Below are 15626 nucleotides of genomic sequence, written 5' to 3' on the forward strand. Positions count from 1 at the left end.
AAAGAAAATATGGAATTCCTCTGGTCAGGCCTTCCTGGCAAGCCAACAGCCACTGTAAGACAACGTTGGCAGATTAAACGTGACCTGAGTGAGTTGTAATCTGCTCTGAAACCAAAGCTGCTGTCATGTTTGTTGGAGACCTAAGCATCCAAACACCAGCCCAAACCTTTCATCTCCTTCTGATGACTGAAACCCAATTAAAGGAGAGCTGGGTGACAGGTTTCACACTAAACATGGCTCAGCAGAGATGCTCAGCAGCTCTTAGCTCCCTGCTTTATCAAAGCTGTCACTTCCCCTGTCTCTAGGAATTGGTAATAAAAAAAAAAAAGATTTGATTTGCCTCTAATAGGTGTCAAGATAAAATCAATGGTCTGTCTGAAATCTGGGTAATTTCAAACCTGCAGATTTTCTACCACGAAGCACTTCACACAAAAATAGAAAAAAAGAAAAGAGAAAGAAAGAAAAATTAAGAGAATGAAATACTACAATGCCGAATTGTTCAGCATATCAGAGAGAACAGAAGGGAGAGATAACAGTGTTCATAGCACGATGGGCTTTGATTAAGCAAACAGGCTCAGGTTCTTGTTTGCTCCAGCACCTTTCAAACAGGAAACACTATAAAAGCTTGAAGCAACTCCCATGCCCTTCCTCTGCACAGGAAAGCTGTTCCCAGAACAGCAAGCTGAACAGACAGTCCGCTCAGCTGCTGCAGGTGCCCTTGCCCTCCTTCAAGAAGGGTGAGGCTTCATGGATCTACCCAGAGTGAAAAGCTGAAGACCCTCTGCCATATAGGACTGCACTACCTCAGGAAAAGGTAAAACACCCACAGTAGCACAGCAAAAGAAACACACCCTTTTGTCCTTCTGACTCCACACCTTCTGTTCTCCATGTCTGTGGGCCTGGAGATGCTGCCATGTCATCCTCTCGACAGCTCTGATGCTTCCTGGCTTGGAAAACTACTACCTAATGAGGCTACAAACTGGTGGTCTCTGTCTCCATCGCTGATAGCAGCAGTGGAGTCTTCAGTATGAATGGAGCTCAAATTTTCACATCAGCTCCATGCTGGTAAGCCCTGTCTACGCTCCTGCTTTGGCACAAATGAATTTGGAGACAGACACCTTACGGTAGTGGAGATATTTAAAATGGCACAGTTTTTAAGGCTCCAAGAAGAAAAAGAAGAGGTTCTAGGCAAAGGCATCGAAAAAGACAACTGCATTTGTGTGAACACATCTGACACCAAAACACAGTAACACGGTCAGAGACACAGCTGTGTTGGTGCAGTTTGCTTGGGCTTCTGGAAATTGCCTTGCCCAGATTGAGGGAAGTGAAGTTGCGTGCTGTGGGCATTCTCACGCATCTGTTAGAACTGCTATGGCGAATGGACCACGTCAGGCTCTCCAGCTGCTCTGGACCTCCACATTTCCTACCTGCAGAGTTAGCTTCTCCAGTTTCATTTCCAGAGATCTCTTCTCCTCTTCCAGCTTGCTGCGTTCAGCTTCCAGCTCCTCAATTTTCAGCCTGAAGAAGAAGAAAAAGTTAACAGACACTGTGTCCCTGCACAATCCCACCACAAATAATCAAGTAAAACATGAAATCACAAGCAGTATCAGATTATTCCTGTATTCAGTACCACAAAGCTACACTACTGGGGCAGTTAAAACATGACTAAAAGATACAAGTTTGTACGATGAAAATATAATTTGTAAAAGCATATTAAAAATATACAACTTGAATATAACGCAAATCCAACTTAGATACTTCCTGAACCACAGACTGCGTCTAGACCATCATGTTTAGTAACCACCAACAGCTAAAATCTCCATGAGCGCATCAAATCTCTTTTTGATCTGATTTATACTTTTGGCCTCCACAACACTCTTTGGCAGTAAGTTCCACAATTTAATTATGTGCTGTATGAAAAATTAGTTAATTTTGTTTTATACTTCACATGAGATTATTTCACTGAGTGCCTGTTAGTTCTGCTATTAAAAGTTGTGAATAATTGTACCATATTCCCCTCTCCATATCACTTTACAGGCCTCCTCTATTATTTCCTGAAGAATCTCAATTCAGTCTTTCCTCACATCAAGGATTTTCCATATTTCTGCTCTTTATTGCCTTTCTTGTTCTTCGTCCAGTTTTATACAGACTTTTTGCTATGAGAAAAGCTAGAACTACAAACAGCACTCAGATGTATTCAGTGGTATAATAAGGCTGTTTTGTTCTCATCATCTTTTCTAATAATTCCTAGTATTCTATTTGTCTTTCTAACTACTGAGCACTTACCTGGTATTTTTAGAAAACTGTTCACAACAATGCAAGATCTCTTTCGTGAGTGATAACAGCTCATTTAGAGCCCACTATTGTGGGAGTAAAAGTAAAGGCATTTTTTCTTATGTGCATAGGTTCTGCAATTTTTGACGTACAACTTCATTTCCCATCTCGAGCAGCATCATAAGATTTTTCTGAAACTCTGAACAGTCTGATAAGCTGAATAATTTCATATTATCTCAAATTCTGTCACCTCGCTACTCGCAAACCCCTCTTTGTATTGGCCAACAAGTTCCCAATAAAAACCATTCTAGGACCTACTGGAAAACCCTTGGTATTGTGAAAACAACATTTATTCTTTGATTTTCCATCTTTTAACTTTGTATTACATAGGCAAATTAATGGAAGAAAATGCATCAAGCTTTACAAAGTAGAAAGACATTATATTATCTCTGGCTCAGGAAATTCTGGAGACAAGGCACCAGAAGCTAGGAGAGCCTTCTGGCAAAGCACCCCGGTAGCTTTGCCCTATTCGCACGGTCATCCACCACCAGCCATCCCTGCAGACAGTACACTGGGACAGCCAGCCCTCTGTGATTTTTATATTCTTACTAATCCAGCAAAGAACCTTCTTTCTTATTCCATCAGAGTAAAGTTTCTTTCTGACCTTTGGCTCAAAGCTTTTTGAAAGGTCAAATATATTATATCAAACATATCAGCCTTAGCCAAATGACTGTTGAATCCTTCAGAGAACTCTATCAAACTTGTTAGGCAGGAGATATTATTATAAAACGTTCGATATAACATTTTTGCTTGCATTTAAGTACAGAGTACAAAAACCTTAATATTGCTTCAAGAACCTCACCTTTCGCATGTTAACTTCCCGGGATTAACTGTGCAACTAATGCATATTAGCATTGATTTTTGCATTCAATTTTCTCAGGATCCTTTTCCAGAATATTTTTTTAAAATTAATTATCTTGCTTGACAATACTCACTTTTAAATGATCTAAATTAAGCTGAAAATCCTTGCACCGTGACAATAAACAGAGCACCCATCTGCCAATATCCCAAAATTATGCAACAGAAATTTCAGGTACAATGAAGTCGTCGTCCCTCCTATTCACTGGGCAGAAGTTACAAACTTTTCCATAGAAGCTGTTTGATCTACAACATGTTCAGCACAGAAAGGTCTCCTTTATAAATATGCAGCTTGAATTGCTTAAATTATTTGTAAGCCCGACCCCTGCTGGCAATTTTCAGATATTATAAAGTATCATCTTTTTTCACTCTTGGAAGCTTCTAAAATGCCGAGAAGCGGCTTTTAGCATTGTCTAGGCCATTAAAAAAGATCATCAATAATCTCCAGAAGAGACACAAAGCTAGCGGGGATGGAGGATGCTGAAGAAGCAGGAGACTGAAAAGGTCGGAAAAAATGGAAATTCAAAATGGAATTAATGCTTTTAACGGCGTGTTTCTAAATGGATTGCAGAACAGGCCACAAGAAGAGCAACGTTTTTCTCTGAGGAGCAACAGCACAGCAGCTACTGAAAGGTCAGAGCCAGACACAGGACTCTCATCAGTACTTTCTCCACACTTGACACGCTGAATTTTAATTCAGAACAAATGTCTCCCCATCCAGCCTCGCAAATAAGCTGTGATGTAGCTGTTATCTGCCTGCAGAACTTCTCTCCATGTGGAGGTTTAAGCTCAGGCCTCTTAGATGCCCTTTAAAATCATTCATAGCAGTTACCAGAAAACAACTCGCAGAGATCCAAGACACAAGCGAGCTGTAACAAGGGTAGGTTTAAGTCATTATATGTTTGTGCTATTTCACCTGCAATTTTAAGATTTAATAATTTGTTCGCGCCCTTTGTGCCTCGCCGAAGACAGAGCGGTGATTCAAAGCCCGGGGCGCCCGCAGTCAGGCAGCGGACATCCCGGACCGCGAACCTTGCGCCCGGCAGCACGCACAAGAGCGCCTGCGAGCGTGGCTGAAGTTCACAGCCTCTCCCCCGTGAGCTTGCCCTTGGGCTCACCCCTCAGATGCCTGCTCCTTCCCAGCACCCTCCTTCGGGGCATCCTCCCTTCCAGACACAGCGCGGGGCTTCCGCCACTGCGCCGGCTCTGCTCTCCTTCAGGGACAAAACTTGCTGCATCCTCTGCGCTGAGGACCGGGAACATTGCCGTAACCTCTTTGTACCAGAAAGGTTTTTAGGATTGACTAGCACTTTCATTACTTATCCTTCTTCTAACCTATTTTTAACACTGTTAAGTGTCCTGGATCTCCAGTGGGAAAGCATTAAGAACCATTAGCAAACAGTTTGTGCTATTCTAGCTTTGCTTTCCAGCCCTGGGGAACTCTTCCCAATGGCAAAGAGAGAGAAGCAAGGGAAATCCTATCTATATATAAACACAGCAAAGCATTTGCAGCTGGTGGTTAAGATATGGCAGTCAAATATAGAAAAGTATTTACTTGCTTGGCACTTGAATTTTTTCATTTACGTAAATTCAGGTACAGGGCCAACTGCGTACTGCTTTTGGATGCACCAGCACCCACAAAGGCAGCCTTAGTCTGCATGCGCCTTGTGCTCTCTCTGTCCAGCAACATCTGCACAAGATATGTGATGCTATTTTATCACCAATTTGCATGCCTCAGCTTGTTACATATGGGAGTTACTTTCAGGTAGGAAGAACAATCCAAGATAAATTCATGTGAGAACCACAAAAAGCAGCGTACAGAAACACCTGGGTACAGCACAACCATCTATCAACTTAGTGTTTGGCCCGGAATGAATGCTGGTGCCCATTTTAAAAGCACGAGGAAGGAAGAAACGGCACGAGAAAGGAAGAAACATCAGTTACTTTCTGAAATACTGACACCATTCTCAAGTTTTGTGATATAGGGAAAAATCATTCAGGTTAATTTCTGGAAAGTTTACCAACTTCTTCTCCATACATGGTTTGAAAACACAAAAATATTTAAACTCTGGCAAAGATCCCTTCGCATTTCTGGAAGACTTTTCCTGCATCAGATGTAGACAGCTTAACACAGCCGTAGGCTCCACAGGCACACGGCAAATTCAAGCCTTCTCCACAGCTTTTCCTAAGATCAAATTTCGTGCCAGAATAAAGATTCATCGGCGTTTGCTCAGACTTGTGGATTTTCCCACTTTTGAAAACTGAGCTTTATATTGCCTCCACTGCATGTTTCACTGTCCCGAATTAGAAGAGGGAACAAGGAAAAAACCAAACCTACAGCCTCAGGTCTCTTGAAATGACACTTGTAAGAATCAGGAGACATCCCACCATGTGCGTTCAGTCTATCTAAAAAGTGCTTAGGTGGTGAGCGACGGCTGCTAGAAAGGCCAGGCTGCTTCTATTTTAGAAAGGAAGAAGGGAGGAATCTGACACACTTTTCAGCAGTGCCTAGGCACTTCCAAAAGTCTCTCTGTCCAGAGCTTTTCAGTGGAGTTAACCAGTGACAACTCCCCACCATCACCCCTTTATCTTTCTTTTATTCGTTTTTAATGTTCTCAGATGTGTTATGTGATTGCCTGTAGATCACCGATGAGGACATGTCTCACGGAGGCCCCATCTGCGAAGAGGACGTGGCCATGTGGAAAAGCTATTGCTGAACAGGAAACTATTGAATGGAGCAGAAAATGTATGTGTTGGGAAGACGCTGTTAAGGCATCCAGATGGCATTGAGATGGTGTTAGGAGCAGAGCAGACAGAATTCCAGCAAGTGTGACTAATAGGCATTGGCAAGGACATGAATTTCTTTTGAATTACTGTAACTCTACCCAGTCACCAAATCCACAGAAAACATTTAGGATTTACTGGGGTTGCACTTTGACAGCAGAAAAAAGTTCAGATTTGTTCCAGCTGAAAAGGTCCTTCAGCTGTTGTGACTTAAGTCTTTAGTGAAGTTCTTTCTAAATATATTACTTTTATTTGTAAGTTCTGAAATACTAGTTTCTGCACAGTTATCACCTTCCCTCTAAAAGGTATTAATGCCTAAATGCTCTCTGCTTTGCTATACCCCACAGTGCATGAACTCAACAGTTCGACCACTTTTTCTTTTTATAAGATCTGCCGAATATAAACAGATATGATTTCAGAGGGAGCAGCCAGAAGTGTGAGAAATGACAGCATTAGCACCGGCTTTTATTGTCTCTTCAGAAACGATGATGCTGGGAGAGTTTCACATTTAAAGTTATAAAAGGTCTGACGAAAGAGCACTTTGCTCTCAAGAGAAGGAGGAAAAACTGATAAAGCCTTTCAAGTTTCTCGCTGAAAATTTACTTTCCATACTAAAGAAAAATGAGACAAAAGATATGTTTTTTAAAAGCTCTCATTCACTCACAGGAGGTGAATACAGATTCAAAGGATTAATATGGATTTTTTTCCTCCTTTATGTCTCTCCTGTTTTTGTTTTCAGAAGGTAGCTTCTAACCACGGGATGTATATGGAAATGCCTGGAGGCTCACAGCCCATTCCTGCTCTGCAGACTCCCCTCGCTGGCTTCTTCTGATTTTCCTCTATTTTTTACGTTCCTTCATGACAGCAGCTAACTGGAGAGGCTGGGCTCAGTCCAGAAGAGCAGACACATCGTACTGTAGGTTAATGGCATTTCAAAGACCACAATAAACTACAGAAATGGAAATAACTCCCTCATAAGCTGTAGCATTTCTTTCCCCACTTTCCAATTTGAAAGTTTGCATTCTTCCCCGTTTTCTGCCAGAACTAATTTCTGGCAGCGGTCTGTAGAAGGAAGGAGTAACAGGGGAGCTTGTGTTACTCCCTCCTCCTTAGCAGCTACGTAAAGTTGAGGAAACCAGCCCTGTTGAGGCCCACAGGGACACAGGAGGAGGACGAGCACAGCAGACCTAATCCCTTCCCATACTAATCTCTGTTCTCCTCCCTTCTGTTGTTTAATTACAGCTACCCAATTCGCCTCTGCCGTTCGGAGAGGATACACCCATCCGAGCCACGAGGAGTGTTCTGGCGTGGACCACAGCACATTATTCCTGAACCCCAAAAGCCTGGGGGAAGATAGTGCTTTATCTTGCACTCCTCTGAGAAGGAGCCTCTCCTACGAAGAAAGAACTTGGCCCAGTTTCTTGTCCAACGCACAGAAAATGCCAGAAAACACAAAATAAGGCCCAATCATATCCTTTGACTGCTTAAGCCTAGAAGCATAAGAAAAAAATCTTTATGGAGTCGATTCTGAATGCTGAATGGAGTGCTTGAGAGTCTGAGAAGACACCTGAAGCAGCAATAGTAGCCAACAGTAAGGAAAAAGGAGCAGGGACTGGCTTACCAGCTCTCCAGCAAAGACAGAGAGACAGAGACCAGCTCTCCAGCAGAACGAGAACACTTTGCACCAAGTCATTAGAACTGAGCAGTGAAAGGGGTGATTAAAAACAAACAAATCCATGCTTTTTGGAACTGCTTTGTAGCTAAATGACTAGCATCAGGGCCTGGGACAAGTATTTAAATCAGCCGTAACAAGAAAAAGTGGTTCAGCAAAAAGCGACAGAAGAAATAGCCTGGAATTAGATCCTGGACCTGTGGCCTCTGTGCATCCATAGCCTCAGGAGCGTGCAGTACTGAAAAGGGAAAGAGGAGAAAAGACAAAAATATCACCATGAAACAACTGCAGAAGCTTAGTCTCTTTGCTGAAACAGCTTTAAGTGTACGGCTCATCACTGGAGAATAGCTCCGCACCATCAACGGCTTTACTGGGAACAGGCCTGTGTTTCACGTGTGGAGGCTTTGAGACAATTTCATGAAAGGAAGAGAGAGATGAGACTAGTAGTCAAAGAAATTCTTTCAAAACAAAAAAGAGACAGAAAAAAACATTACCTAGAGGATTTTAGGGCTACCTTTGAGCAGAACCTAACACGACAGTCCCGTAACAAGCAGGTACTTGCGAGCTCCACTTGTCCCTGCCCAGGAAATAGGTTTTAATTCAGGGCAAAGCCAGACATCTCCACCCCCACTGCCAAGAGCCTCCGCAGTATGAAGTGGTCCTGGACTATGTGGCCATCCCGCTGTTTCCCCCTGCACATGCTGTTCCTGAAGCTGCTCAGTTAATAGATGGCAAATGCTGCTCAGTGAAGATAAACACCGAATAATGAGTCTTGGAGAGTGAAAATAAAGAGGCTGAACGTCTCCTGCATGAAAGGGTGCTGCAGCCCATACCAACCCAGGGAGGGAGAGACCGAGGAGGTACTGTAGAAATACTCTGAAAACCTTCAGCTCCCAGAAGACAGCAAACAGCATGCTGGCTTTACTGATAGAGAGGCACAATATTAATCAGGAGTGACGAGTTTTATGTTGCTGAGGAGGTGCTGAATACTTCTGCAGCAGTGTAAACATCAGGTTTCAGAGGGTCTAGTGTGCCTTAGCAAAGGAAAAACCGAAATGAGCTCAGGTCAAACAAACATCCACAATATGCAAAAGCAGATGGAGACAGGTTTATCCCCCAGAAAAAGGGAAGCCATAGCATACTATCCTCTACCAGAGCTCAAAACATATGATAGAATAAAAAAGGGACATGTATGTCTTCAGAACTATTACACCACCTTTAGGGAACTATACTCCAGGAGTGAGTCCCTAAGATTAGATGTATAGCCCTAAAATGTATTGGAATAGCTTAGCTGAACATGTGTTATTTTCAAACACCTTCCCTCTGCTATGGAGCTGGGCTTTCAAAGCTGTAAAACAAGCTCCAGAGGCAAAGCACAAGAGCAAAGTCATAACGTACAGGCCAGTAATTTGTGCTTTCTGCAAGATTCTGCTTGCTGCAAAATCTTGCTTTCAGTCCTAAGAGGCAGTAACGCTTTATAGTGATGGAGCTGAAAATATAAAAGAATTAAGAAATGAAACTCCAGCCAAAGTCTTACATCAGCTGAGAATAAAAAACTCAGCCTGTCAAGATCTGATTTGCTCAGCTTAAATAAAAGGAACTTTATTAAACATTCAGAAACAGATGAACTTTTTTGTGCTCGGTATTTATTGTGTCACCTGCTTCGGAATGGAAGCTGTAAATGCTTTAATAAATACATGGAAAGGTTGTCTAGCTTCACTGTACCTTTTGTAAATGCTCATGTATCCTCTGCTGAAATGCTGTTTTGTAACTTCTCTTTCACTGAATCACAACAGGTACCCCTCTGCCATCTGCAGCAATGCACGAGGGGAAACATGCCTCTTTTATCTCCAGTGCTACACGCACATCAGTATTACAAAAGCTGGATTCTAAATCTCTTTACACACATGCCAACAGATCCTGTATTTACAGTCAAGATTTGGTCAAAATAAGAAACAAACAGCAATGCTGTTTCCACAGGAAAGAAAGTCAACAGGGAGAATAGTGATGCAGGAGCCAGTCTTATGAATTAACTCAGTGCAAGAGACCCCAAACATTAAAAGAAAAGAGCCTGCAGCATCCCAAAAGATAGAAAAGCTTATAAAGTATCTAAATGCAGGAAAGATCAGGGGCTGAAGCTTTCTGTTAATGCTTCAGGGATTTCTCATGAACATAAAAGCTAGTGGGAAAGGAAAAAGCGTGCTCAGGAAAAGAACATCCTACTTCAGAAATACAAGGAAAACATGTTCTGATCAATCCTACCATGCTGTTCCCTGAATAACAGGCAGCCTATATACATAGGCAGTCTATACGCATATACTTTTTCATGCATTGTAGCACGGTGAGGTCCTGTACCTGGTGCTTTACCATGAGATGGTAATAACCAGAGCAGGCAGTGAAACTACCCTGGGCACTTCCCTTCTCATTAGTTCCACTGAAAATAGTAGAATCTTCTCAGCCTTCCCCTTGCTTTGCCTACCTCAGCGCATCAACCTCCTCCTTGGTGATGACGGTACTTTGCTCAGCTGTGTTTTCTTGAGACTTCAGGATCTTCATCTCCACTTCCAGCTGCAGAAGAGAAAAAGCATTAGTTCCTCCAGTATTAATAAGGGGGACACACAAACAGCAAAGGGAGGAGGAGGAAATCATGATGTTCTGCACAGTTCAGACCCTTCGCAGGTTACGGACGTGAAGCACAATTCTTCATGTGTTGAATGTCAAAACCTCAGTTGAACCTGCTTCCCTTTGCAATCCCTTTTGCCTTCCCCAACATTTTCTCCAAGGTAGATGAGGCACAGAAAGTTGATTGTTTCTAAGTAAAGCTTCTGCTTCTCTTCCAGATATTTCCCCAACCCATCCCCCATGGATAATGGGACGCAGAGAATTATCTGTGTGGTATTAGGAGCTCGCTGGTACCCAAGATTCAGTATTGACAGTTCAACCTCATTTAGCTTCAATTCCTCCCCAGAAGAAATGAACCACAGGATTATGCTGTCTTGCCCAGGACAACCCTGAGACACATACATTGAATCCAAAAGACTGGGGAATATTTCCAGCGCTTTCCAATATACACGTCTAGCTCAAGCTGCTCAGGTAGGTCTGGTGGAACAAACAATTAAGAATACTTTCTGCCTCTGGCCTTGCTTGGGAAGGAACTCAAGAAAGTACCTCAAAAATCTAGAGACATGAAAACTTCTTACCCAGACTCTACCATTCCCAGCCTCCCTGACTTGTGGGAATCTGCATCCCTAATTCAGCTATCAAGACAATGCACAGATTGATGAACGACATATGTTACTTGTTTCTAAACCCCTCAGAAAATGATTTATTACGAAGTGTAAGCAGAGACGAACTACCTAGAGGATACTCAAACTTCTGTTCCAGCACCATCTCCCAGTTTAGACCTCCTTCACACTCATCCTTCAGATTTTGGATTTCCTTTTGTCATCTGCCTTTAGCACCTGGCGACTAATTCCCCTAATAAATCTATTGACAGAAACTATATTTTTCACTCAGGAGGAAAACAATAAGCAAGCCAGCCCTAATTATAGATGCAAAACTTATGACCATGGAAAGCTCAGTGCTCAGCATCAGGGAAACAATCCATTAATACACCGTCCCTTCAACAACACCGATTAGACTTGTAGAGCAAAATCCCATTGCAACGGCAAACTTCCTGCAAAGGCAGCAAGCTGGCAGGAACTCCCCAATTTTACAAGGAAGAGGAGCATATTGACACATGCAGTGACATTGCTCAGCCAGAACTGAAATTTTGACATTTTGCCTCTTTGCCCTTCCAGGCTTACCAGAAAAGACAGACAGAGCATGGCAGCATTGTTAGCAGGAAAGGGCAGAAAAGGGATGGTTGGATTATTCTCCCTCTCCTTTCTGATACCACAGGGACGGAGCAGAAGAGAGAGGGCAGAAAAGAGGTTTTAGCCAAATTTCCCCCCGGCACCCCGAAGCCCTGCATTCTCCCCCTGCCTGTCAAAAGGCAGCCAGGAAGAAAAAATAAGCAAAGGTCCACCTGCATCATCAGGCTGTACAAATGTTAATGTATATTAGCTGCCTGATAAGATTATCACAGCCAGAAATGCTTCCCTCAATTTTCTGATTACTGAGCTTATCTCTCCCAGCTCAGCCCATCACAGATGGCTGGGGATAAAGAAAGTGCGCCAGATAATTCCAGGAATGTTAATAAAAGGTACCGGGACAAGAAGCAGGCTTCAATTCCAACCTACTTCTAGCAGGAAAACACTCATTTTACCTCCCGTTTCCCGTGTCTGCTGAAGCCTGGATGTGTTTGCTGTTTAAGAGTTTTGTGCTGCTTTCCGGACTGCATGGGACAGCATTTGAAGATGGAAGGGCTGGTAAATATGTTATTTATCATGGGCTAAGCGGGCTCAGCCTTGAGTCCAACGGCCACCTGCTCACCGACATGAGCAGATAAATCATGGCCACCTTCTCCGGGGAGAAGGGAGGATGGTGGGGGTGGGCGAGTAATCTGTTGTGATCTGGGGTCTCTTGTGTTGGCTGCGTAGAGAGGGAAAAAATGGAGTGTGTAATGGGAAAAGGAGATGGGAGAGTGAATGCACACACGCTCAAATGAATGCTGCCGAGGAAAGCATCAGCGCAGGTCACGCCTGACATACAGCAGTGACAAATTAGTGCCAGGTATGCTCAGTAGCAGCGTGATGAGATTCTGCTGGGTTTCTAAGAATAAACCGTTGAAGGAGAATGACGAGGGAAGGGCACAGGGACTGTAAGGGCATTTTATGCCATTATTGTATTCTCCCAATTTTCAAGCGCCAAAACTACCTGGACTGAAAATTTGATAAGCCTGAGGTAAGAAGGGAGAGGAGGGCATGCGGTATCTTTGGAGATGAAACTGGCTCGACTGGTTAAATGTTGACATGGACCTGCTTCCCTCAACTAGGATTAAAACTACTGGAGAGTTTCAAGTTCAGGCCCAGGCACAATTTTGTGCCACAGCAAATTATTGTCATTAAAACCTCATTAATCGTTTATTAAAAAAAAGAAAGTAAAACAGTTAAGCTATTAAGTATTTCATTCAAAATACGCAGCTTGTTTCCTTTAATTGTTTAGGTTTCAGTGAGGAAAACATCCCTGCCTGCCAATATCACAGAAGATATTAAAAATGTTATTTATGCCTTTTCCAGGGCAAAAAGAAAGTTAGTTGAGATAAGATGGAGTGGCTTATTGTTGGGATCCAATTCTGCTTTTCCAAAGGCAGTACAGTGCAGGCAAATAGGTCCTCACGAAACAAGAATGAAGAGAACAGCAAAAAAGAGGAAAAAATAAGGAATCCATTGATAAAAGCTTCCTCTTACTTGCAGTTTTGCCTGCTGGACAATCCAAGCAGAACATGATCTCATCAGCCTCCGGTCAGACCTGGCACGCTCGTACCAGCGTAACACTGTGTTAGACATTGCCACTACCCGCTCCTCCAGCTGGACCTTCGCTGCAGTTCTGCACATGATGCAGTCAAGACAGAAAGCAGAGAAAAGAGAAAGAAAAGCAGCAGAACTGTATGAGGAAAATAAGCAACAGGAAGGCAGTAATAGGAGAAATACAAACTCATAATCTACGTTATTTCCAGCACTTTGTGCAAGCCTAAGAGGTGGGGGGGTTACCGAGACCATTCCCTTCGACACAGCCCTCAGGATAGCTCCGGAGACCAGGCGATAAACAGAATGACTCACCGGGGCGGCAGAGTTTGTCCCTTCCTGTCCACTTGTCCTCCTGGTACCATTTGCAAAGAATAGCCTCAAGAAGGGGTAAGGAGATGAACAGCCAATCTCCTCTTGCTGTTTTCTCTGCCTAATTCCCATCACATCCCTCTTCCTCCATTAATTTCCAGTCCTTGTCTCTCCTGTTCACCAGATGCCACTTTCAGCAGGCATTTTCTGCTTTTTGGACTAACTCAATATTCCTGTCTAAACTCTTCCAATTTTTATCAATATTTTTATATAACTGGCTGAGTTAAACTTTTATTACTTTGAATACATTAAACTAGTACAAGCCATTACCCAGCAGAGAGGGGAAAAGGGCTGCTCAAATGACAGCTCATTGCTGTATTCCCCCGTTCAGTACCAAATGACCTAGGTCAGGCTTGGATCTTTTAGCTCTCTTTTATGTTCAACTGGCTCTTTTAACTAGCATCAAGAGTAGAGAGAGAACATTGTCCCAAAATACAGCATTGCATCCCTTATCCTGAAAACTGCACAAGAGGAACCTAAGTACCTACAATTCCTGCAGGAGCTTCAGGGTTAATATTGCCCAGGATTGGCAATTGGCAACTTGAGAAGAAACCAAGCTTTTTTTTTTTTTTTTTTAAGTTATCCAAGGTTTTTATGACACTAGAAAAGGCAGAATATGAATAATGTCAGAGCCCATGACTTCAGAATAAAACACATAAACAGGTACTTAACATTTTGACTATGTGATGTTCTCTTCTCAGAATACCCTGGATCCGCTTGCTCTCAACCTAACATGATCCCATTTATCCCAAATCTTTTCTACTCTCTTTCACTTCATAAGCATGAATTTCAGTCCAGCTTAATAGAAAGTGATCAGGACACATCCAGTATAAAAAATATCCACTTCCACAAATACATAAATACCCCAGAAGATGAAATGCAGATACTTTTTCCAAAATAAATAGTCAAAACCGAGAAAGAGAGGAGGGAAGAACATGGATGGATTTTCGTCTTCTGTTTAATTAAATGGAATACCATTCTTCTTTCAGCCTTACTTTTAAACCTGCCTGGACAGGATTTCAAGATGGTGGTTCTCCTCCAAGTGTTAATGACATAGCAAACACCCACAGCAGTGTAAGAAATGTGTTCCTTGCTGGTTCTCTCTTCTGTAGGAATTATTTAAAGATATATGGACAATAGAAGAAATACAAAATTATAAATTCATCTCCTGATAGCTAGAAGAAACAGAACTTTACTTTAGAGAGCTGATTTTCTTGGTATATTTCTGGCTTTTGTCATTTCTGACCTGTATTTGTCCCCTACAAGTACTGCAAGTCTCCGCAATGCCACGGACCTGCTGTTCCTCCCACTTGATTCCAGCGGGCTTCAGCATTCATGACGACAAGCCTTTCCAAAGCATCTGCTGACCTACTGTCCACACCCCATCTTCAAAATGAGACTTATCTCGGGACTTAAACTTCTGAATGAAATCAGTCCCCCTTGAAAACCACATTTACGAACTTCTGAAAATTTTAACACGCTGCCCAAAACAATGACCAAATCTCTGTTTAGGTGCCTCATTTTGGGTAGTAAAGGACTCAAAATGTAAAGTATTTCAAGTCACTGCTAAAGTTAGGATTTGCATGTTGAAAAAAAGGGGCCGGTTTATTCGCCCACATCATGTACACGTATTTCACAGAACACATGCTGGAGACATAGAGTTATTATTTGAATAATGAGTGCATTTTAGTGAGGGGCTGATACAGCAATCTTATCCTGATGAAGTGTGTCTGCACGTCATTCAGCATTCTTGGAACTGTAAAAAGCAGGAAATGCTGAATCCATTATAAATGTCTAAAGGTTTATTTAACAATGGGCTGATGCAACATCCTTTGAAAGGCCTTCCTCAGCAAAAGAGCTGATTTTAAAAGGCAGAGATAAATAGGAACTGAATTGCATGGAGCCAGCATGGAAAGGTGAAGTGAGAGGTTGTGTTTGATGACAAGTCTCAACACAATTCAAGAAGCTATTTAAATACATAAATATTTAAATGTATGAAAACCAAGCAGACTTGGAAAGGAAGAGCGTACACTAAAATAGACAAGAACAGAGAAATGGGACCCTGAGTATGACCCATATGCTGAGGTTTGAAAACAGGCAAACTACTGTTCCCCAGGAGCTTGATACACCAGTTAGTCTAGTGATGCTGTTGGTGCTTCTCTCCAAAGGACGCAGCAGTGACTACGGGTCTTACTTGC

The 15626-nt window shown here is 42.6% G+C and overlaps 1 protein-coding gene across 2 annotated transcripts in view; it reads right to left on the reverse strand.

Moving 5' to 3' along the window:
- MAD1L1 (mitotic arrest deficient 1 like 1) overlaps nucleotides 1-15626 on the reverse strand; it is a 379609-nt gene that overhangs the window by 163399 nt on the left and 200584 nt on the right. For both annotated transcript variants that reach the window (XM_075165310.1, XM_075165311.1), the window contains 2 exons: nucleotides 10128-10216; nucleotides 1428-1518 (listed from right to left, as the gene is read on the reverse strand). In XM_075165310.1, coding sequence (XP_075021411.1) covers nucleotides 1428-1518; nucleotides 10128-10216 — 180 coding nt within the window. The remainder of the gene's footprint in view (nucleotides 1-1427; nucleotides 1519-10127; nucleotides 10217-15626) is intronic.

This window comes from Calonectris borealis, chromosome 16 (assembly GCF_964195595.1).
Source record: "Calonectris borealis chromosome 16, bCalBor7.hap1.2, whole genome shotgun sequence".
In the NCBI taxonomy this organism is placed as follows: domain Eukaryota; kingdom Metazoa; phylum Chordata; class Aves; order Procellariiformes; family Procellariidae; genus Calonectris; species Calonectris borealis.